The 25920-nt window shown below is 37.3% G+C and overlaps 1 protein-coding gene across 3 annotated transcripts in view; it reads right to left on the minus strand.

Annotated features, from left to right (window-relative positions):
* Positions 1–1804: 1804 nt before the first annotated feature.
* LOC113993201 (cadherin-6) overlaps positions 1805–25920 on the minus strand; it is a 109284-nt gene continuing 85168 nt past the window's right edge. For all 3 annotated transcript variants that reach the window (XM_027731147.2, XM_027731148.2, XM_027731149.2), the window contains 5 exons: positions 21787–21923; positions 17514–17635; positions 16625–16742; positions 16286–16537; positions 1805–12634 (listed from right to left, as the gene is read on the minus strand). In XM_027731147.2, coding sequence (XP_027586948.1) covers positions 12144–12634; positions 16286–16537; positions 16625–16742; positions 17514–17635; positions 21787–21923 — 1120 coding nt within the window. In that variant the 3' untranslated portion in view covers positions 1805–12143. The remainder of the gene's footprint in view (positions 12635–16285; positions 16538–16624; positions 16743–17513; positions 17636–21786; positions 21924–25920) is intronic.

A 25920-nucleotide genomic window follows, 5' to 3' on the forward strand; every position in this document is an offset into this window, starting at 1 on the left:
GATCGCAGGTGGCTGTTTGGGCTCATTTCTCATTGGTTACAAAAGTTACTCAGTTGTGTCATAAACCACATACAGGTTTCAGTGTTAAACTGTTTGCTTTTTGTAGTTCATTCTAATGCTTTTGATGAAGTTTCACTTTGCTGTGACCTTTCCCACTCTTTTCTTTGTCCTTGTCCTTTAATTATGATGGAATTTCTGGAGATAGAGACAGGTCTTTTATTAAGGAAGTGTTAAAATGAAGAATTTCCTCTTGAGGTTGCCCTCCTTATGTAAAAGGATGTTGCAAATGACATTTGGACTTTCCGTAAGTGAACTGAGACTTTTAATCTTTTTTGAACCTCATACGATGAAAGACAAATAACTGAACACTGCTATTATAAATTATGTGAACTTCTTAAGCTTCAAGAAAGGCATTCTACATGCTTTACCCTGACAAAGCTTCTGCTGCCTTCCTGGGAAACCTCGGCTAGTCAAAATTTGGCTTACGATCATAGACTAATCCTGTTCATAGTAAGCATCACTAAATGATGCCTTCTGAAATTATATCACTCTTGGGAGGCCTCACTGATCACAGAATAGTGATCCTACTGCTCTTATAGCATGCTGCAAGCCAGACACTTACGAATGGCATTTCAAAGACTGAGTTAATTTAACCCTTTTTCTTAAAGCGATCAGAGAATCTTTTCAAAGGCTTATCTTGTTGATAGTGTTGTAAATACATAACATAGATTAAGAGAATTAGGAAAAAAAAACAAGTTAGAAAAAACAATTTATTAAGTAGTATCATATAAATAACTCGTTACAAAAATCAATTTGCAAAAAGGCAAATTCACTCTGTCTGTGAGAAATTGTTGTTCAAATTGGTTTCTCATCAAATCTTTAAATTTCATTTCCCCTGCCCCCCAACCCCCCAAAAGAAGCCAGTACAATGAACAGGAAATGTAAGAGAGTGAGTGCACACTTTCAATCTGACCATAACAAATTGCCCATTCACACTGCAGAAGAGAGAATCATTCCAGCATGGGTCAATTTGCAAAACAGGGAAGTTTCCAAGTGTAAAACTCTTGTGTGACAAAAATATTATTGCCCACAAGTCCCTCTCTGCTGAGCATTGACCAGATCCATCCAATGCTGAGGCTCCCTTGGCACAACTAGGGGATGACATCATGAGAGACTATGTGGCTGGAGCATGCCAGCAAGTAAATCTTCCCAGGTGAAGGCATCGGTTTCAATTTATGCTTGGAAGTATTTTTAATTAAAAAAAATCAATACCAAAAAGCATTTATTTTAAAGGGTTTAAAAAAATCACAAATCTCAATAGGAGTTTGCCAGATTGATTTTGCTCAGTAACACAGTTAAGATGCACGTAGCATTTATTATAAGGCCTTTCTTTTAATTTTTCAAAGCAATGAAAGTAATCACAGAATTAAAACAGTACAGTGATTCTAAAGTTTTTTATGTGTCAAAATCCAGAACAATTTCATGTTTGCCGTGTTCTTTGTTGTGTTGACCTGAATGCTTAATAATTCTATACATTTGTATCTTTAATAAACACTAAAGTGGTAGATCATAGAAAACTAAAAGCTTATAGAAAGAGTCTCCAAGTATATTTACATAAATAGTGCAGTCTTATAGGAAAGGTCAAAAGCCCATGGGAGTGGAAAGGATTTCTCTATATGTTGGACTTATGCCTTATTTATCAAATCGACTTTGTGGAAGGAGAAATTTAAAGATAGCAGCTCTTTTTTTTTTTTTTTAGTTTTTTTTTTGTTTGTGGTTTTTTTTTGGGTTTTTTTGGGTTTTTTTCTTCCTTTTTTTTTTTTTTTTTTAGTTTATTTTTAAAGACAGCAAAAGATGCATGCAGAAAAAAAGTCCACAAGGGCAGGTTCTGTAAAAAACTCCTTTGAAATCCAGTAAATCTATGCATGATAGCTTTGTGGCTTTTAAGCGTCATGGGCCTGCATTGCATATGACTAATTACCTCCCCCCGCCCTCCCATGCAATTCACTTTCTGTTCTTCTTCCTGAAACTCTCAATTCTCTGACACTTGTGCTCCCTGTAACCCCAACCATAGCTTTTGGATACCTACCACTGAACTTTATGAACTGTTCAGGAAAGCGTTTAAGTATATGACGAACACAGTTTTGGGCTCAAAAGTGTAATATTACAAACTGATGGGCAGAATCAAGATTGTTTCAGCTGGCTTAAATAAACTACTGAGGGGAGAGACTGGTATTAAAGCATTGTGTTGGCTGTTGTGGTTTTTGCTTTCTTTCTGGATCAATGCATGAGTCTGTAGACATTAAATATGCTTTTGTTCCCCTTAAAGTACAGAAGGAATCTCTAAGAAAAGAAGTCTTTCTGAAGACTAAACTGAAAATAAAAAAAAAAACATTGTGGCTTTGACATTTATTGGAGGAGGCTGCTGTTTCACAGGTCTAAAGGGGTTGGAAAAAACCTGCCTTTCACAGCTTATGTCATAGTTCATATTCATTGGAAGTAGTGTAATGACTGTTAATTTGTCAACTCTCATTTGACAAGGGATCTCAGACTGCAGAGTTAATTGAAATGCAAATAGGCAGGGGATGGTAGCATCCAATTGGGACAGTGGTTCTTCTGAAAAATTTTAATACTACTTATAGTCAAAGGAAACATGGAGAGAATTCTAAGAGATGGTGGCAAGTAGAGCTAACACAGTGGCGCTTGCAGAAAGTTACTGCTTAGAACCACTGTCAGTAATTCACCCTGCATCAAGATAGTTCTGCTGCAGAAATTTAACACGTTTCTTTCTTTCCTAGAGATCTGCATAGAAATGGCTTGGATTTAATTTGCTTGGTCTGAAAAAGATGATGTCTTTCTTCCTACCTCTGCAAATCTCCCTCTGGCTGCAGTAGGAAACCTGAAAGTGTTAGAAGTCACTGTGTGGTGTTGGTTCTGCTCAACATGGATAATTCTGGTTCTGAAACATGGGCAGCTTCCAGTGTTCATTATTTCCCTTCGTTTTAATCATACTGTACATGTGTAGATACGTATTTCTAAAGCCATTTCTTTCTGCTCTACTTCTTTATGACTGTTCTTTTTTTTTATGGTAATGCAGATGTTCAGTTACTTGGTTTTGTGGGATTTTTGTGATGTCATATGTCCTGCTACTTCCAAAAGTGGATTATTTGAAGGTTGCCTCTCCCATTCACATTTAACAGATAAGAAATACCTGTCCATAGAATGAATTAAGACCAGAAAAATATATCTTTTTCTTAGGAAAAATTTAGCAAATATTGGTGTTGGTACAGGTGAAGTGTTCTTTTTCTACTAGGTACCTTACCTAGCAATTTTTTTACCAGAAATAACTCAAAAATAGAGACAACTTTTTTTTCTCACGGTTAGACACAACTCCATCTACGTTTGCCTCATCTTTCTTCCATGCACTTGTCTACACAGAAAGATGTCCTGGCACAATGTATTGGAGGCATGGGCTGCTGTGTCTCCCCATACCAGTGCTGCTGTGGGATATAATTGCGTTTAACCTGAAATAATCAAACAAACACAAAACAGAAACACCACTTCCCCCCATTTTTCTGAGATAAAGTGACTCTTTTGGGATTTGGGATGAAATAGCTACAGTAGAAACCTTATTCCAAGTGCAGAGATTCTACTGTTCTGCACTAGCACAGCTGGAATAGTCTCCCAGGTCCCTGTTTCATCCTGACTCCACTGAATTCCTTGGCATCTTTTAATAGGTCTCCTGCTGTTAGGTCAGATGCTTTTCCAAATTAAAGGCAACTGCATTGCTATCTCTCTACCTGGCTTAGCTAAACTTCCTAATAATATTACTTCTTCTTAAATAGGTTCGGTTGTAAGAAGAGCAGGCTTAAAACAGCCTTGAAACCCACTTCATAGCCCATAGTCCAACACTTGTTTATCTGTAAATGACAACTGTAGCACTGTGTGAAAGCATTGTTAAATACTCATTTCTATCATCTAGCACGCTGCCATGCAATATAGTGCAAAGAAATTCTACTGCAAAGTTTTGTATTCACTGCAATATGGCACTTTCAATATTTAATATGCAATACTGATTTTATAAATTGCACTTTGTGGTACTGCCAAGCAAGAAGAAAAGGAAGAACTGAACTCTTCTTGCTGTGTAAGAGATGCTAAATTTGTGTAATTTGCAGGAAAAAACCAGACCTTAAAACCTAAATGCATAAATAATAATGTGGATGCAAGTTTGCCTCAAATTTTCTTAGACGAATGCATTTGCTATTCAGGCACCATATTTGTGGTGACATAACATAATTTTATATATATAATATATTTACATAACAGGCATGAGTAGCCACTCTCTATTATTTACCGTGTCACTCAATGGACAAGAAATAACCAGCTTTGAATTAAAAGGAAAGAAATCAAACCAATCCAAAACTCGAGCTTGGACTGCTACTAACAATCACTAAATCAGACAAAAGCACTGTACAAACATCGGAAAGTAGTTACAAGTTATCCTTCTGTCTTGTTATCCCATTCCTAGAAGTGACTAATGCAGGCTGACCCGCAGAGTGGCCCAGCTCCTTCAGGGCACAGGGTCTGTCTTCAGTAAAGAGCCAGTGATTCCCTCTTCCCAGTGAGCTGGGGGTGGCTCACAGGGCCAAATACCTGTACAGTTTCACAGCCACCTCTGTGATCCCTTCCACACACAATCTGTTTCCTCAGGGCTGAAGGAGAGGAAAGGACATTTCACTGGCTCGCTTTGGGCATCCAGTGAGCTCCATCTGAGCTTGAGGTTATTTGCTGGAGGCAACCCCACAGTGAAGGGTGAGAGAGGCGTACGTTTAGGAGTCCCTGGAGGGATAGGCTGGCCCCCCTGATTGTATGAGGGGAGCAGCCAGAAGTGAGGGACCTGTGGCAGGTGGTGCTGAGCATCTGCTGCTCCTCCGCATATCTGAAATCCAGATGGTCTCTCCTGTCTGTCAGAGCCAGCTTTTGGACATATTGCTTCCTAGAAGCTCTGATTTCATGGAAGCCATGAAAGGCTAGGCTTTCAAAGGCCTTTATCATCTTAAATTACTTAGGGGCCCTCAGGAGGACATAATAAGGGTCTAGCTGTGCCATTACCATCATGATGGGTGCAATGGGCTCAGGCTCTCTAAGCAATGGAGTTGGGAACTGATGGACTTAAAACATTGTGAGAGGCCTGCCTCAGGGAGGCTGGGGGCTCAGGACCCTTGGAAAATCTGGGCTCTTCAGCTCTGTAAACCCATCCAATCTATCATGTTGGGCATCTGCAAGCCATTAGCTAGTCTGCCCTACACTCATAGGTGTGCAGTTCTCCCCACTGCAAAGGAGTCCCTTCTTGCCCCAGCCAGGCATTGCAGCATGGCTGGCTCATTCTCTTCCATGTGAGCCGGCTTGCAAAACCTGAAGTTACATTGTTGTGGTTGTAAAAGTCTAATACTTGGGACTCTTACTGCTCTCTTTAACTCACTAGGAGTAATGAATCCCAGAGATGAATTTTTAATCCCTCTTTATTTTCTGTTTATTAACTTTTTTTCTCATTTCTCTTTATTTTTGGAGTAAATTGGAGCTGTTTAGTTTTCAGACTGATTCACTTAAGGAGGGAGAATAGATCCATTCCTGTAATTCTGGTATTAAATACTCTTTCAAAATGAAACAAATGAGAACAGTTATCTATGAGGTATATTAAAAAAAATTAATTCCTTCTTTCCTTGACACAGAGCCATGGGCTGGTTCCCTACTTTGGGACACAGGGTCACTTTTAGCTCCTGGAAACTGGATATGCTCCATGGCAGCCCCTCAGGATTTTCTCCAGACAGTCTCTCCTAGATGGCTGAATTTGAAGAGCAAGGTCATTACACATTTAACAAATCAACTGAAATTCTGAGTGGTGAGCAAACTATCATGAAAACAGTTCTGGCCCAAGATTATGGTGTCTCCCCCCACCATGGACAAAAATTAGTTAGCTTGGCAAAGGAGATAAACATACACACAGAGACTTGTTCTAAGGTGGTAGATAAGGCCACGCAAAAAAAGAAAAAAACCCTCCTGATGGATTCCTGGAAAACTCCAGTACTTGGGGAGACATTCCCAGAAACTGATAAAAGGATTAAAATGAAGAAAGGAGTGATACTGTATGGAGATAACATGGTCTTTTTTTGAGCACATCCTGCCTGCTGGGAACTCAGGAAGTGGACCTTTGGGCTTATTTCATCTGTCTATCACCCCAAAATTAGTTTACTGACTATAGCCACTCAAACTGCCTAAAGAAAAAAGGTATAAAAAGAGATTGGATGCAAGCAAAAATCATGGAGAAGTTCCATCAACTCTGCGGAGGTAACCTGTGGGCTACCTCTTCTTCCTCCATCTTCTTTTGCTCCATAGTACTTTAAAATTTTTCCTTGTTACTTTGTTGTAAGTTGCTTTTGCTTTATAGTGTGTACTTAGGTTTTTTGCTTTACTTAGTCTTTTTAAGTTGTCTTACTTATTTGTAAGTTGCTTTTGCTTTAGTGTCTCTGCCTATGCTTTGCATTATTATTATTACTACATAGTTTTAAGTGTGTTTTTTTGCAGTTAGACCCTATTCCAGACACAGTGAACCCCATAAATTGTCACAAATTTGCATTAATAAATGTGTTATTTCATGAACTGTTAGAGTGAGTCCGTTCTTAGATGCTGACAGTTTCGTCAACGGTGAAATAACTGATAGGAGAAATTTGCTGAAGGGATTTTCTACTGCTATTAAGTGCAGTCCCTATATATAAAAGGTATCAAATGTCCTGTCTGTCTCAGCGAATCTGTTAGCAAAGGGTCTCATTAGGTGAGACACTACCAGACTGTTTTGGACATTAAATGGCTTTGGTCTCCTGGAGGGGGACACTGATAGACAACAAATAAATTAATACACGTTGGACAGGAGATTCTTCTTTTTTTGACAGGAAATGGTACCAAGAAAGTGAGGTGTTATGAATATTCTTCTGCAAAAATGCAGATTTACCTCTTCCCAAGTGGAGAAAGAGTGCACTGAAATGTTTAAAAAAGCTAAAGGAAAAGTTGTGAAATGCATGGACCACCTTAAAACTCTGCTTGTGAACTGCAAAGAGAAACAACTACTAGAAAAACAAACAACCAAATTGGTTGTTGGAGCCAAACAGCCTCAAAAGTCAATAACTCATCCAGATATGGGAATCTGGAAAGGAGATATTTGCTGCAATAAAACCACAGAAAACTGTAATTCTAATGAAAACGAATGTAGTGTTTTGCACAATGATTCCTGCTCTCCAATAGAGGTGGCAAAAATGCAAGAAAATACAGAGAAACTGGAATTACAATTCGAACAACAAAGTGTGTTTTGTGCACAACAAAAATCTAAAACTTTACCTCCTTCTAAACTGATTAGTGATGTTGAATATGTGGTTTTAAAATCAGAAAATCAAGTATTAAAGTTATTGTTAACCTATAAGAGGGGAAACAGGAGAACAACTGAAAATTCCAGTTTCTGAACTTGCTGCTAAAAACAAGTTGTTTAGAACTGAAGCGAACAACCTTAAATTTTCACTTGCTACAGCAGGCTTCGAACAAAACGAGCTGCAGGTAAAGGAGGTGTTATATGCTAAGAAAGAAAAAAAAACTGCCAGCGAAACTGCTTGCTGTTAAACACAATCAAACAAAGCTGTGGAATGTGCATACATTAAAGAAAAAAAATACAAAGTGTTAGACTCACTAAAGTTAGTGTTTGCCAAGCTACTAAAATTCACCTAAATAAACAGTTGTTTGCTGCTAGCCTGGTGATTAAAAACTCTGCATCTGCAGGGTGAAACAGAATTTTCGTAGTTGATACGAAAACCAATTAATATTAACTCTTTATTACAGGCACTTGTGTGCCAATGCATTTCTACTAGATCTGCTGTGCTTAATATCGTGAACTTAACAACTAAAATACACCAAGCCTAATTAGGTATTCATGGGGTGATAACAACTCTCAAAGAAAAAATTTTATCACTCACTCAGGCTTTGTTAATTTTCCTGTCTGTCTGAGAAAAACTGTAAAGAGAAAACTGTGGATTACCTTTTGCTGCAAAAAACGGCATACTAATTTTTTGACTGCTATTAAACTATCAAAATCTGACCTTAAATCAAGAGATATTGAAATCCAGTCAATGCTAAGGCAGTGGGATGCTGAGAAGCTGCATCCACTTTCCAGACAGCATCCAGCCACTGGAGTAAACTGAATGGAACAAGTGTTACCTACGAAACTTATAAAATTAACTCATGGCTCCAGGGTGAGAAGCAGAAGCCTGCAAAAAACCCTAAAAGAAACCCAGCTCAAACAGTGACTCTTGTCGAATCTTTACAAGCAGTCTCACTCCCTCTGATCAAAGATGTGATTCACCCCCAAACTCGGAGACTAAACTGTCAAAACTAAGTGGCAAACACTTCGTGAAGCCAAAGCTGAATTTTTTTTTAATCTTAAACACCTGTTTCTAACCAACATCACTAGTTCAAGAGTGAACCAAGCATATTTCTTTTCTTTCCTTCTGTTTCACAGGAATATGCATAAAAAGAAGAAAGCGTACTTCAGCAAAAACAATGTGATCTTATACTTCCTCTTGTTTTTCTTACCTAGCTGTTTTATTGCAAAGAATTAAACATCAGTGCTTGACTTTTAACCACTGCGTTAAACAACCTGACTCATTAAGTGATAACCTGTAAGAGAAACCCCTTTGGGACTCGTGTTTTTTTCTTTTTTTCTTTTCCTCTTTCTCTAGGAATGCAACACACACACGCACTGACAACTGAGTGAAGAGACTGTCAGCAAATTTCTCTTAAATTCTTTTCACTTTTGTAATATACACAGAAACTAAGTCTACACTCAATGAATTATTCCTTTGGTTGTTTTTTTTTTAATGATTAATTTATAGTAGGCCGAATTTTCTCCTCATCTTTTTATAGGAACAAGCTAAGAGAGAATCAGAACTGCCTGAGACCGATGAAACTTTTAATAATTACTTAGATTATTAGTTTATTAATTCTTGTAATTTGTTTGTGTTTTCATCAAGAACCATTTGTTGGAAGACCAACTATTAACCAAGTTACATAAAACAAACCATTTTATGTATTGTTAGTTTAAATTTTAATAAATTTACTTTGTCTTTTCTTTTCCCTTTACTAAATATGAGAATAGGGTGGAAAAAACTTTTACCTTATGAATATACAACTTTATTTCAATTAAATAAAAAATTTAAAAATTCAACCAATTCAACTTGGAAGTAGATACCAGGATTTACGCATGTCTGAAATTATATAAATATGTATTAACTTTTCCAAGTCTTCCTCAGGAGACCCTGGATTTATTAAAATTATTTAACTAATTTTTTCTGCCTGTCTAAAAGGAAAGACAACTATAGAATGCAAACAAGACCGGCAAATAAAATAAAATAATAATAAAAAAAACCTATAACCATTTTTTAAGAAATACTTATATTCTCCTAAGTACTTTTTACTTTACCTTACTTCTCTTATCTATGCTAATCAATCATTGTTAAAAGATCGTGATAAGAGCAATTCACCCACTGAAGAAAAAAAAAGGGGAAAAACAATTTTACTTTAACACAACCTATGCTTTCATCTTGTTTATACAGAAACAAGGTATAAAGTTATCATTTAATTTTATAAAATTTATGTGTGATGGGGTGATCATAAATAAAAAATGTGTACTTCTAAGTATACTTCTGCTTAAACTAGTTTCTGTAAACAGAAATGGACCATCACAAAGAAGAATGGAAATCAACACTTTCTATCTCTAAAAGGAATTAACAAAAACATCATCTCAATAGGATACTAAATTAAAAATAATGCTCTAAATGCACGACAACAATCTTACGCCTTCTTGTAAACTATACTAAAAAAAGAAAAAATAGATGTGCCTACTTTTTTAAGCAAGAATACTAACATAACTTTAAAATATACCTTTAAACAGACCCCAACTCTCAAGTGAGCTTGGGTCTTCAATTCTCAAATGACTCAAGCTGTTGATACAAAATAGTATTTCCACAATTACACTATCCCTGACAACCTTATATGTGGAATGCAGTTAATATCCTGAGAACAGGACTGAAAGTTCTAATAATGTGAGCTCTCAAATATTAATACATTAATAAACTGGTTATGATTACCACTGACCTAAGTAAATCAAAACAACCATCTAAACTTTTCCCTTTTAACTTTGGGAACTAATCAATGGCCTTTAACAAATCTGTTATCACTAGAGGGAATTGATTAAAAAAAAAAAGAAAAAAAAGATCATCAGTCAATCACAGATGCATTTAGCATCATCCAAACCAATGTCTCTTTGACTCTAAGACATAGCCAGACACACTGATGGATACAATCAATAACAACTACTATCATAAAAGAAAGGTGAAGGAAAAACACCTTACCTATTAAAATTCAAAACACGATTTGGAATAATACAATTAATTTAAAAAAATATATATATTAAAAAAAAATAAATCCTGGTGGTATCTAGTCAATTTTACCTATGATCCCACCAGCAATACAATTACAGCTTTTCTGCTGACAGTACCTTAAAACTAAATTACCACAGAACTATGCTCTACCACCTAGAGCATAGAATACGAATACGAAAATACGAAAATTCTTCTTTTCTGCCCCTTTTAATGTGACACTTGTGATTTAAATTTTACCTTTTGGTGAAGTCTTTAACAAACTTGTGTAGTTTACTTTAAAAAACAAGTTATAGTTATAAACCCTACTTTTTCAGGCCACTGGAATGACAATTAATTCTCACTTATTTGTGCATTCAGGGCTAGAATCTGGAAGAAAAAAAAAAAAGAAAACAACCCAAAACCATGACAATTTACTTCCTCCAGCAGAATGCCATTTTCCATTTCTAAAGCATTTTCCAAATGACTTACATAGTTCTTGCAACATCCTGATGAGGTAGGCATTACTTCCCCATTTTACAGATAGCAAAACTGGGCAGAGAGTCAAGTCAGGAATCCACCCTGGACATCCAGGTAGAGAAGGTGAGGACAAAAAAAGAACTGTTTCCTCCTCTGCAATTGCTCTGTTTGCTCCAGTGGGTGCCAGTCACCTTGAGGCCACTCCTCCCCACCTGCACATGAGAACAGGCAGAAGTAGCTGGATATGAACATCCTGACTCCCACCTCCCCAGTGCAGTGGCCATCACTGAACTGATGTGCAGGTGGAGGCTGACTGAAGAAGTGCAAACAAAAGCACAGTTATGATCTGTTCCTTTGTCCAAGTCATGACCTAATCTGTGGTTGGATTTGATGACTTTCCATGTATCGCAAAGCAGGTAGGGGTTAGAACTGGGAAATCATCTAAGAATTAGATACTGAGGCTACTGACCACACACACGTGCACGCACACACATCTCTCCAGCAATGCTAGGTCAGAAGAATATATACAGAGAAGTCAATGAACTATATATATATGTGTGTGTTAGTATGATTCAGTGCATTGGGGGCAATGGCAAGTTCTAGAGAAACACTTAGGTTTAAATGACCATTAAGCCTTTCTACCATCTCCATGAGTAAAATGCATGTTTGATGTTTTTTCTTGGCTTACTCTTACTTGTATAATAAACCTTCGTTCCATCACCACTACTTTTAACTATAATACATAGGGTAAACTAGGGTACCTCATTACAATGGGATGTGCAATACACAATCGACAGAGCAATTGTCTGAGCTGAATAGTCTGAATACAAGTAAGAAGAGCAAGTGAGCTTAAACAGTAATATATCCCAATTTACAATATAAGCAGAACAAGTAAAAATATTGCTCCCCATCTGATCCTTTCTTTCCCCTTCACTACTGCTGTGCCTGTAAGACTAGCCTGGTAAACTGGATGCACCAAAAAATAAGGATTTTGCCTCTTGGAAGCTCAAAAAATGATACTAGAGAAAGTTTTCTGATGGCTAACCCACACAGACTGCTGTCATTAGACAATTCAAATGGGTAGAAAAAGAACCCTTTTCACACAGCTGTGGAGAAATAGAAAGAAATAGCTACTTCACATATCCCAACGCTGTTTCTGAAAATGAGGACAGGAAATAAAAAGAAAGAAAAAAAAAAGGCAACATATTAAGAGTCTTTGTCACTGTCCATTGAACCATACATATCTGCCAGCTTTTTAAACCGAGGTCCCCAGTCACTGAGGTAATCGTAGTCCTGATCTCCGTCTGTAGTCACCGACTCCAAGGAGCTGAGGGACTCGGCCACAGAACCATTACCTTCATATGCGTAGGTTGCTAACGAGTCATATGGGGGGGCTGTTGGATCTGTATCATTTTCCTTTAACCTTTGGTTAATGAAATCTCTGACATCCGTGTTATCCCGCGCTGTTGCAGTTCGCCGTGGTATAAAAAGTGTTTCAGGCACAATGTCTCTGCGCAACTTATTATCATCTATGGCTTCGGGATTTCTCAGTGTGCCAATATCAAACGCCTGGGTGTCTTCCTCTCCACCACCTTCATCGTTATAACTGACAATGTTGTCTCTGATGTCTTCTTTGGAAATAATCAAAGGCTCTTTTTTCCTCTGCCGTCTCAGTGCTGCAAACAGCACCACTGTAACTAGAAACAAAAACAACAGTGAAAGAAGGTTAATCTCCAACTCCATTAAAGCCCAGAAGAAATGTCGTACCTCAGCTCGAATTTGAAGTTTTAGAAAATGTTTTGCAAAACTGAAAATGTGCGTGCCAGGTTTTCAGGCTGTGCTTGCTCTGCCTGTGAGTTCCTTGGGAGATGAAACGGCATGGATGTGCACTAGAAGAAAGGCAATGTCAAGCTTGTAAGAAGCCAAGTGGAGTGGCATTTTGTCAGGAGGCCCTTTGTTACTCAGAGTCATAATAGTAATTTTGATGTCTTGAGAACAGAACTAGTTTCATGATAGTTGGGATGGAAGAAACACTTTCTTCAAAATAAGCAACGTTAGATGTTATTGACCTTGAACCTCTGGGACAATATGTGATTTCTGCTATGGACAAGGCTGGAATCTACTGAGCTTAGCAAGGCTGAATTACAAGATAAGTAAATCTATCCTCCTCTGGAAAAAAAAGTCTGCAATATGGAGTGGATTTTGAGCCAGCATAAAGTCCAAGTTTTATTAACTTCCATGAAATGTTTTTACAATGTACATCACCTTAAAAAAGTACATGGCTTAAATCTTAGACTGATGATATATGACAAAGTTATTTTTTAATCTGCCAAAGGCAGATTTCTGAAACATATTTTATGTCCTTCATTTTAAAGTGTGCGTGTATGCATACATATATTTTCCATTTATTTGGAGGGAAGGAACTCTTTCAATGACCCTGGTCCAAATTTTAATATTTTTGCTCAATAGTGACTCTCAGAACTGTTGGAGAAGTGGACACAGAGGATGGAAAGGAATACGGTAAACACTTTCCTGCTAGGACCTAACTTCAGATTTATCAGCTGGAGCATACATTAAGGCAAATGGCTGAACATTGACAAATGAACAGCAGCAAGGAGCAGGGATGTATTTCTACTGTCAGTGTTGCTTTGGTAGTTTGAGGTCTGCATTTGCCCAGTATTTCACCTCTGCTGTGCAAACTCCAAGGGAAGACACATCTTGCTGTCTTTATAGTTCTTTCACAGCAAAGGAAAGCAGAAATGCCTATACTCATTGATATGAGATGATAAGGTGGATCACAATTATCTTTCATGTCAGCTGTGTTTCTAAAATGTATGTGAGTCAAAGCACAGTAACTGTTAAAGACTTTTTTTTCAGTCCCTTCCTCATTTGTAACCTTTTAAAGGGCAGTGGCAAGGACTCAGGGTGTCCCCAAACCGAAACTAGCCCACTGAAACTTGTCATTCTTAGCTTCCTTCGACAGACAAAAAGCTGGTTTGTTGGGGTTTTTTGGGGGGGATTGGGGTGAGGTGGTGTTTGTTTCATTGGTTTGGGGGGATTTTTGTGGGGGTTTTTGTTTGTTTGTTTGTTTTTATATTATGAGCTCCCCTGCGGGATCGCTTAGAGCAAGAATACTATCTGTAGGTGTGCCTAAGCATGTTGTAGAAGATGTGTTTTTTCTCTCCATTGACTATGGAAGGATACCAAGAAGACAGGATAAAGTAGGAAAATGCTGTGCCTTATTGTGGGAATACTGGGAATAAAGAAGGACATCTGTCAATACAAGCTGAAACAAGTGAGGTGGTGAAACTGAAGGAGAGATGGTTCAGATGGCAGCAATTCAGGCTTTCAGCCTAATGATGAGAATTCACTTGTGTTGTCACAGAAGGGTCCTAATCTGAGTGATGCCTCTTTGTGCTGCTGTGCAAAAATGCAGTAAGAGATAATTCTCTTCCTCGAGAGCATAAAGCTGTGACACTCCGTGGGAGGACTGGGGAAAGGTGTATGTGACAGAACAGAGATAGCTAGAGAAAATTTCGGAGAACTTGAAAAAAAGTGTCAATTTTGAATGGGCTTCTGGAATAGCGACTGGTAAAATGGTCTGAGAAAGCGCAGGAATGACAGATTTTACATCGAAGGGTTGCTGAAGTAGCTTGCTGAAGTAGCTTATTACAAAAAAGGTGTTACACAGAACATGCAAGGATGAGACTTTGACAGTTATGTCACACGTCTGATACGTAGTTTTTACTATTTTGTGCTGAACTTGCAGGCAAAAAAGTCCATGAGAAGTTACATGATAAAGTACATCACCTTTATTTGCATGTCAGTGTTTAGCAGTGTCTGAGGCCTCTTGATAAGCTGCTAGACTTACTCAAACTCCAAATAAACCTAGCAATTTACAGTCACTTTTTGTTGCTGCTAAACTTTGAGCTGTGGTTCAGGTCTGCCCAGAGTATTGTTTTTCACTCAGTAGTGGTTGCACATTCAAACTCTGCAACCAACCTGAAAATGGAAAATTATATAGCTGAGTTAATTGAAAATCTGCTTATGGTGCATGGTGGCGTGAGCAGTAATTGACATAAAGTGCTGCTTAGCACACAGAATCAATTATTTTCGATTGACATAAAACAGGAAATCGTTTAATGTCAGATTGATATTAATGAGCACAGTTGTACTAACGAGTGCAAGACTACCTACAGCATTACATTTCTTTTTCTGGTAAGGAACTTAAGACAAAGTGAGCTGAACCCTTAGGGGCAATGATACCATGTTTTGAAAAATGAATTTAACAGTGAATTAAAGATAAGATTGTTATTGTGGGAATCTTTTCTGAAAATGGGATAGTGCTTATTTGAGCAAGTCATACTATACTGTTAGTCTGAGAATCACGATGTGGCTTTTGACTCATTACTGGAGAGGGAAATTTGGTTAATAGTGAAGGTCGGGATGATTCTGCAGTGGTGCTGAGCATGTCCAAGGAAGATACTAGTATGGTAAAAAGAAGCAGAATCACTGAGGAAGTATTTTCTCCCCTGCTTGCCCCTACTGCTATAAAACTGGTCTGACTCCCTTCTTTCTTGACTAATAACATCTCCCAGAGAACAGCCTGTGTTGTATTGCACAGTTCTCCGCACACCTACAGACTATGCCTAATGGCCATATCTCTGTTTGCAGTACAAGAGGGGTAGAACTTCAGAGGAATGTGAGAGATGTTTCAAACTGTTCCTATCTATCTATCTATCTATCTATCTATCTATCTATCTATCTATCTATCTATCTATATCTATAAAATGTTGACCACCTGTACATCTTCCACATCCAGGATCCAACCTCTTCCTATTCACAGGTCCCTGAAATGGCACCCTGCAGCCTCTGAGAGAGTCCTTTAGAAGCTTTCACCACAGTTTTCCAACAGAACAGAAGCACTAAGACTTGTTTCTCCTCAGTTTAGATATTGGAAGTTAATTCTTTAAAACTAAGTTATCTGGCCTTCTTCTATGGTCAATGTAAAGGGATGGACACCCGCACATGGTGATGAGTCTGGTCCTCCTCAGATACCAATAAGGAATGGGATTAATGTCTCTCTACAGCTGTCTCTTTCCATTGACCGGGGGGTAGAGCCCAGCTGTCTCCTCTTGCCTGTACATTGCTCACTTTTAGATAACTAAGATTAGATAGGTTGTATTCTATACACCCTGTCTGTAGCAGCCCTCAGAGGAGGAAACAGAATAATATACATGCGGGATAAGACAAGATGTCTTTACTTTGCCTTTGTCCTAGTCTTGGAATAATCATTATAGCAATGCAAAATAACCATGAAAGCAACAAAATGTCCCTGAACTACTTACCAAGTAATATAATGATACAGAGAAGAATGGCAATAAGAGCCCCAGTGCTAAGACCAGTAGGGTGAACCAAGGCTTCTGCATTGCAGGACAGCATCTTGCCTCGATGGTCACAAGCACATACTCGAATAGTCACTGTTTCAGTGCTGCTCTGGATAGGGTAATCATTGTCTGATATTACCACTGGCAAGAAGTAGGTACTCGCTTCATGCCGGTTATATCTGGTTTTTCGGGTGAAAATCCCTGCTGTGTTATCTGGAAATATACAAAGCATGCATTAAGTCTTCATCTGAAGATTGAAAGCAAGAAGAGATAATAAGAAAAGTCTTCCCAGAAGTTCACCTCTGTTGTCCTGTAGTGTAAAGTTTGAGCTGCTGGCTGCCTCAGGAGCTAAGGAGAATGAAAACTGATGTCCATTGTAAGAGTCATCTTTATCAACAGCACTTAATGTTTGTATCAGCTGAAACAATAAGAACAGAATTATTTTCAAAGTCAGTGGACTTTATTTATGTAATCTAGGATTGTAAAGTAATCTTACTCATTTTTTTCTTCTGTTTTTAGGCAAATGATGTTGCTAGAGTGAGCTCAAGAAAAGTGATGCTGTTTAGCACTACCATAGTATTGTATTCTATACCATCAGCCAGTAACATAATGAATTTGAAAGTTGGCAGGAAAATCATATTGAATTCAACAGAAGGCTTGAGTTGATGCCACTCCAGATGGGTAGGAAACCTTTGCATGTGATAAGCAATAGAGACGAAAGGTGAGACAGTCCAAGCTGACTGTTTATTTATCTACCCAAACCTCATGTCACAGAATTAGTGTGGCTGAATCTTTCAAATTATCTGCTACTTTGAACTACTTAGCAATAGGACAGGTTGAGTGAGAGTTATCTGGCATAAAGTAGTTGTATCACAGACAGGACTTGTAACAGCTACAGCCCTGAAACAGTTTTTGAAGGAGACAGTGGAGATGCCTGAATAAAGCAGAGAATCATGGAATGAAAATGAGTCAGGGATAACAAGGTGCAGTACAGAAAATAACAGTCTAAAACATACCGTCGTGTTAGCTGCAAGAATACTAAGTGAAATCAGATACTGCGCAGCCACTGTTTAATTTTGCAATTAAGTTTGATGCAATGTGAAGTACACCCTCTTGATGAGGTGATGCAAGAGCAGTAGCAAAACTGATTTAATTTGGAATATTTTCTTAGTACAAGGAGACAACACACCTGTTCTGCTTTTGCATTTTCACAGACGAAGGTTTCGTAAAACATGGCAAACTCTGGAGCGTTGTCATTTACATCCAAAACCTTAATGAACACTGGAACACGGCTGCTTTGTTTTGGGTTGTCTGAAATGATAAAACCAGAATGAACAGAGATTTTATTTAGCCCAGCTGCCAACGCAGTGCAGCAGAGGAAAAGGACAAACTTCTAGGCTCATTGCCTTAATTCTTCTCACTCACAGCGCTTCACTTAGATTCTGTTGATTTCTGGTGAATGCATTATGGACGTATGTAGTATCATTACTCTAATTCTGTGTAAACTATAGAGTTAAGACTGGATAGGACTCCAGGATTTACAAATTCCTCTGAACATTCTAAGTATGATTATGAATGTATTTGTGATATATACATAAATATAATACTGGACCTAAATTAAATCTATATATTAGCCCACTGATACAGTTTGGTAGCAACAAAGTATCTAGAACATACCTCCTTTCTTAGCTCTGAAACAGGACGACTGAAGAGTCATGAAGATGGAATTGAACGGATTTTTTCCTCTCCACTTGTTAAATATAATGTTTTGTCCCCACAAATCTTGTGACACAGTTCCTTAAGCTACCATGATTATCATTATGTTATAGAAATAGTAACTGCAGCTGTGATCACAGATGTTTTCTAATCTGCTATAAATTGATTTGGTTGGTGTTCCAGAGTAAAAACTAAAATGTATCGTCTGAAGACCATAAGCCCTATATAGAACCTGCAGATCCCCATATGTAAACAATTTCTTTCCCTGTAAGGACTGCATTGTGCCAAGAGATTGAATTTCACAAGAATATTCCTGAGTATAAAATACTGATGAAAATATTGTCATCTTTCTAGATAAAAATGAAAACATCTGGAAATGCACCACACGTCTATGAGGGAAAGAGTGTGATTGAAATTAGTTTCATTTAAAATAAATACCTTCCCCCTCTCTTATATGAGGGCTCACACTGAATTTTGCTATATTAATTTCCTACCCATGTTAAAATAGTTTATTAATGCATTTTAACCTATGACTCAATGAAAAAAATGTGCAATAAAACATAGCAGATCTAAGAATCTATGTGCTTCTACAAGCATTAACTACAGTAGCTTGTTGACTTTATTATTATATTTATTCATTATAGTAGCTTGTTGACTTTTAATAAAAGTCCTATTACTGTATTTATCATAGTTTTATAAATTTAAAAATGCCTTCTCCAAAATAGGCACTGTGTATTTGTATTACAGAGCTCAGTCCCTGGGACAATATATTGTGCTTTAATGCTCCACAGTCCTACTTAAGTTAGTATGAGTCCATTAGGCACAAACTACCTTCTAATATGAACCATTGGACTAAATTCATTCAATGAATAAAATAACAGTTTATGTATAATATAGACTAGGCTGAATTCTATGCTAAAATACATGAATAGAAATGGTGATTTTTTTATAATAGGCAGAAATCAAAGGTATTCATTTGAAGTCACAGGACTATTGGCAAGACTATTTCATAAGGGCATACTTTTCTAACAAATACATTCAAATATATTGGCCAATGTATTTTTTCTCCTATCAAGAGTTACAATTGTTTTCTTTCCTGCTTTTTGAACCACGAACTACATATTTTCATTTTATTTCTAGGTGCTTAAGGTTCTCACAATTTAAAATGATACTGGACTAAATTGTAGCTTCATAAAAACTCTATGAACATGAGTCTTTTTTCTGATTTAAAGGAAATGTAAGTTTAAATATGGCTTCAAGTCTTTTTTAATTTTTCTTTTTTGTCATCGTCTTTCAAATTATTTGTGCAGGTTAATTTATGTACGTTAATTTGTTTGCATTATCCTTTAATTACTGCTGGGCTCCATCTCCAAAAAAACCTCCATAAACTCCACAAACTGCTTAAATCTGTTTCTCTCTCTAGGGATATGATTTCTGTTGAGCCAGCAACCAAGCTGTTAAAGTGGGTTTTTTTCAGAATACAGCCTCAAAATCCTGCCAATGTTTGATTTACCCTTAAATGTTAAGCAACGAACATTTAAAAATACTCTGGGAATTCTCTCTGGTAAATCAGCTGTAATTCTGCAGCTGTGACTCAGTAGACATGTGTACTGAGTTTTAATGCCAATTTGCCTTCTGCCTATGGCAGATGTACTGACCTAGTGCTTCACCAACTATTTGTCTGCAGCAGTCGCAGCACGACTGATTCTCTGGGCTGCTGAGCAATTGCAGCTCATACTGGTGAAAAAGAACATTTAGAAGTGGAGCAATCTACACTTATCGACAATTTTAGACCAAGGCAAAACGAATTCTGTATCTTTTTTTTTTTTTAATTGTAAAATGAAATCAAGAACAGTCATCACTGAAAGGTGTTTCTCCTTATGACTTTATAATTTATTTTTTTTTTCCATATCCAAGGAAGCACCCACCCATCTGAACGTGCATCCTGTCTGCAACTTGACTGGTTTTTTTTTTTTTTTGAGATTATTTCACTGAAATATACCTGGAGTTTAATGTGATAATATGCCACTGAGGCTAATCAGTGATTCTATGGAATTTGGTGGAATGGGACTTTAGGTAGCCTTGCTAGAAATTACTGGATTTAGCTAGGAACAATAAGCAGTGGTACTTTCAAGTCTAGTCTCTTGAGACTAAAATTAGTCCTGGATTCCAGAACAGTAGCTGCATTTCAACCAAGGAAATTGCCTTTGGAAGACATCTACCCTCGTTATGCCCAATTTGGTCTAGTAAAGCATACCCTAGGAAGTATCTCACTGCAGCCTGGAAGGATTCAGCCTAAAGAGAAACGGGAATTAAGACAGAAGCCAGTATCAGACACAAGAGGTTTAGTTGAGAGGGTTTGGCCCAGTAGAAGGTCTATGCTTAGGGGAGGAAACAAGGAACCAAATGAGATTTTGTATGGATGCTAAGCTGGTTTTCAGACACTATACAATTTTCTATACTGTAGACTATTTCAGCCCTGCTGGGATCAGTGCAAACGTGCTTCCTAAATGTTACTATTCTTTCCTTTTTAGGTGTTTATTTTTCCCCTCTTCCTCTAGCCAGGGGCTGCCTGTAGTGTACAACTCTTGACCCTAGATCACTCCTTCAAGGATTTAATGGAAACACAAACACCTAACAGTCAGCATTTGGTGTGCTGAAACCCCATACATAGCATTAAAAGGCACAAACTTACAAGAGATGGAGAGAACTGTTAATGCCTTATCATTCCTGTAGGCTCAAGCTCCCTACTCTTTCACATAACCATCTGCTTGCCTCAGTAGCATTGTTTCACATCAGTTTTCAGTTTTAAAAAGACTTACACAATAAAGAAAGCTGGAGTCAAGTACTCTTTAGCTCTTAAGTTACACTCCTCACTGTTCAGCAGGTGATTGAGCCATATACACATACTCACAACAAAAGAAAGTAGAGCTTACATTGTTTCAGAAAAATGAAAAGCCATTCAGCCTCTGAGTTGCAGAAAGACTTTGTGACACTCATAGAACCGGTGTTTATATTAAATTTATCTACCATTCCGCCATAAACATAGGCACTGTGACTCTGCAAAAGCAAATAGAATTGCATTCCCTAATATTTGAGAACTTGATGTGCTTATAGTTAATGTATTAAAATAAAAATGATTTTTTTAAAGGCCATCTACCATACATGTCCTTATCTTAGATCCTTGGCATTTCTACTTCTAAAATCAACATGACTAGTATTACCACAAGATCATTAGTTCAGAACAATCCTAAACTAAGTGACAGACTGATTTGTAACCACAGCTTGTAATTTCAAAAGGATGCACAAGAACTCAAAAGTAGAAATCCTTAAAACTGATTAAGATCTGGGCACCTAGCTCAGCCCAACCACCTTAGCCTTACTTGAAAACATCCAGTCTGGATGAGACTGAATTCAGCAAAGGAATGCAGTTTGGCTTTAAACCATCTTGTTTGCTGCATGCTAGTTTTTGATTTCAACAACCACAGTGAAAAATGGCTATTACTGATTAGAAAACACAGAACTGTCTTCTTTCCTTCCTGCTCAGCTAAGTTACCTCTTCATGAACCGTGTCCCTAGTAAATACAAAACTGCAGACAAGCTGTTGCAGAGTTACTACTTCTTCATTAGTATTGAGTGGAGTATCCATATAACCTGACATCTGTCCAACTGTGCTTTCCATACACACAGCTAGAAGGCTAAATTCATTACATCAGGGAGAGGAGCTGTATTTAGGTTTAACTTACTGATCTCTGCTGCTATTACTGTAATGTTGTGCCACAGCAGTGTTTCCCGGTCAAGAGGTTTTGAAGTGAATATCGAACCATTTCCTGAATTAATGTTGAATACTCTGTCCATATCAGTGTGACGATCTACAGAGTATCTGCAAATACAGAGACACGGGTTAGGGGAATGCTTTCCTTTTAATTTCTATGCTCTTAAACCATTTTCTAAGACTAGACATCAAACATCTAGCAAATGGGGTTTCCTTTTGTTTTCAGCACAGGCTTCAGAGTCTTTATGTATTCGCACAAAGAGCTAATTCTGAGTTACTGGATAATGACACACTGGAGGTTTGATTTAGAAGGTGGAGTATTGTCAGTGAATAAATGAATTGCTGCAGAATTTACATACCTCTGAGAATCATCAAAGCTTTGTTTTTAGTGAGAAATGTGAAGTCTGTGTCCTGAAAGATATGAAGTTTATTTTAAGGCTGAGTTGGCTTTCCCTTTATAAAACTCTCTTTTTATGGTTTGATATCTCAACTGTTCCAAATCATTTCTGATATAAAATTTGACGGCTGAGGTGCATTTCTGCCTCTCACTTCCCAGCATTTAAAAAGGCTGCCCCACCAAACCAAGTCAGCATGGAATAGAGATTCATTATTCCACGGTACATATCACACAAAGGTTTGCTGTAACTCATTAAAACTAACATTCTCAGCCATGCTTGATGCTATCTAGATGTGAAAATGAATGCTAACAAGCTCTGGGGGAGCTCAGAGTCTAAATACAGATTCAAATTTTCAATCTAATCTTTTGCTTTTTCTGCTGAACTGAATGAATCCAAGTTTAAAAGCTGAACTCTCCAGTTCCCAGGAGAGGGTGCTACCACCTTGATCCAAATGCGGTGACTTGGTTTCATCTCTCATGAAGGGAAAATTCTTGCATAAATTATGTTTTGACGGAAATATGTCTCTGATGTTGCCAAAGCAAGAATGCAATTGCATTATGCTGCTCTTGTTTCAAGCCCAAATGTGTGCTCATGTACAATCCAGGACAGAGCCTTAGGAAACCCAGTGTGTACCCCTGGTCTCCTTGCAGGCCATGTCGATGGAGATAAAGGCAGCTACTGCTGTCCCTTGTGTCCAGACAAGGATAACAATAATGGCTGAGCTGGTAAGCAGTCAGATGAAAACTGTGCCAGGAAAATGACTGGCAGAGTTTACTGCCACTACAGAACTGAGGGGAATGCAGAGGCTGAAGAAAAATTTCTGTTCCCTGCTCTGCCCTAGGAGTAGCTGCAAGACACGTCCTTTATTATGCATGGATTTCCTAGTGCCTGTGCAGTGTCTCTTAAATTCTGAGAAAGATCTTGCATGGATGAAGGAGGGAATAGAAGAATCTAGTTGAGACATGATTCTGACAAAAGTTTAAAATTAACTAACTTGCTAATTATCTTGTACCTGAATTTTTTTTTCTTCCTTGCATATAAAAGAATGGGATATAATGTCCACAGCAGATTAGACAGGTCTTACTCCAAAATAAGAATTTAAGTGTAGCCTACCTTCCTAGACAAAACAATAGAAAGTATTAACTATTTGCACTAAACTGTTTTTCTTTTTCCATCTTAAATTTCTATGGAATAAAGCAAATGACATTTAAAGGTACTAGGACTAGCAAGCTAACTTTTTTTTGCTAGGACTTGCTCAGGCACACCTTGCTAGTTTTTCAGGAGTTCAGATTTAGTTTTCATTCCCTGCTGTCACTTTACTGACAATACTGCAATTTTGGCTGCACGAAGTCAGACGTGGTGTCACTAACCTAGTTCCTTTATGCAGCATTATAATGCTACCCTCAGCTTGAAAAGCGTTGCTTTGTCCGAATCTAAATAGCAGATGTGAATTTGTTGACTTGGCTGAAATGTTTGATGAAAACAAGTTTATACAAACTTGTCTGACTAGTTTATATTTTTACAAAGTAAATATTTGATATGGTAAACATTTCATTTTAACTTTCATTCGCTCAGGCTTTGTATGATATTATGTTGGTATTTTGTGAATTCAATTACTTTTCAGATATTCTGCAGCTCATTTCCATATCTTTCAGCTGAAATACTTTGTTATTTCCATTTTGCAGTAAATCTAGATTTTCCATTCTTCTTTGAAACAGGATTTTCCATAGATTAGCTGTTCCAGTCAACTGCACTGGCATGTTTCAGGCTCTTATTCAGCAAGATGTTTAAATAAGCAACTAGCTTTAGGCATGAGTTGTCCACTCATCGGGGCTTTTCTTCTTCAATTTTACTTTCACTCCTGCTTTATATTTTGAATGAACCCGAAATATCTTACTATCTTAGCACTTTTTAATGTCTTAGTGTATTGTGATCACTATCTGCACCTTTTAGAATTTCCCAAATTCAGTATCTGGATAAAAAAAAAAAAAAGGTTCTGGACTTCTTCTAGGATTACCAGAGGTGTAACACCGAATATCTTCTTCTTCAAGATATTAAGAATTTTAAAATGTAAGTATTTGTACAGCCATACGTATATTCAGTCATTTGCACAGTGGACAGTTATACTCATAAAAAAAAACTCAGCAGAGAACAGTTTCTTAATGAAATGTTAATTTTATTTCTTCATATCCCAAAGAAAATACATACAAGGTCAATGCAGTTAAACTATATTCCAATTATACTATTAAATCTGGTCTAGAAGGATGATTTTAATAAGCTAGACTGTCACTTCTGTTTCTCAGTTTGCATAATCCAGTCTCTTTTGATCAAGACTCTTAATTATGTTGAATTGGTGGTGATTCTGACTTATGGATCATAACCTAGTAAGAATTAAGAAGATAACATCAAACTCATTCTTACATTTATTAAATGAAATTACTCGTGTGTATTTGTCAGATTTCAGGATTTCATCCCTTTCAAACTTTGAGGAATTGACAAGCTAGGAAGTTAAAAGGTATCTATGTAGATTAGAGTCTCTCGTTTTATATAATATGAAGAAGGTAAGGGTGAAAGAGAGAATATAACACATGCAAATATGTTGTCAGTAAAATACACAAACAAAATTAAGCCTTACATTTGTTTGCAGATCATTTTCATCTGGGATACTTTAGTAAATCAAATCACAGCAGGAAGACAGTTCCAGTGACTGATGAACTTCATTATGCCTCTGAGGAGTTACTATAGCAAAAAAACTCAACTAGCAATTTAAAAAGATCTGATGTACAATACAGCAGTGCCAGTTTCAGGATTGGTTTTTTTTTTTTCAGTATGCAGCAGTTTATATTATTTCTGTGTAGATCAAACACAAGCAGAGTGCAAAACTTTTTTTTATAACACATCTGGACAGTGGAGTGTTACTCAGGACTGTGTTAATGCCACGACATACAGAAGCATATTCAAATATAGCTGGTGTATTTTTGTATTTTCTCAACATATTTTTTTTCACATTTTCACAGCAAAACTTAATTTATAAGAGATAGACTGATGAAACTTAGCTCTACCAATATAGAGGTCAGGAATGATTATGCAGTCTTACAACCAGGGCAGATATCTGCTTCATATTTTGCTGTTGCTTCATTGTCTTCTGATGTTCAGCAGCTTGCTGTCTAATGTAACCACAAGTCAGGAAGATTTGTGGGTCAGGAAGGGATGTGTGTCTGAATTTTTCATAATGCATTTTCATAATGATATTGTGAAGGTTTCCTTTAATGGAAGATCAAAGGGGCTTTCATCTAACAGAGTTAGGGCTCAGTTTGTTTTGGAAGAGAAATCTTCACTTGAGTAGAGGAGAAAATGGAAGGTTTTCATTGTAATATCAAGTATCTAAAGATTTTATTTTTAACCTTCAAGAAAAATTGACAAGCAAGTGACAAGTCATATATATACAGTCTAATTGCATCTTCCCTGAAGCTCAGAGTGAAAATCGGATTTAGCATCTCTATTGCATGATAGAAAAAAAAATTACCTTGTCAAAAAGATGCAGACTCAACCCATGCCCCTAAATTCTAGCAGATACCCAAGATATTAGCACCATAAAATTACATTTATTGCAGGTTAACACCTCTCAGGCTACTGCTCTCTGCTGATTTCCTTCTCCTCTGATTTTCACGTTTCTTCTTGCTGTGTTTATTTCTACTACTCTAACC

The sequence above is a fragment of the Pipra filicauda genome, unplaced genomic scaffold, assembly GCF_003945595.2.
Source record: "Pipra filicauda isolate LSUMZ 115617 unplaced genomic scaffold, ASM394559v2 scaffold490_size440907_pilon, whole genome shotgun sequence".
In the NCBI taxonomy this organism is placed as follows: Eukaryota; Metazoa; Chordata; class Aves; order Passeriformes; family Pipridae; genus Pipra; species Pipra filicauda.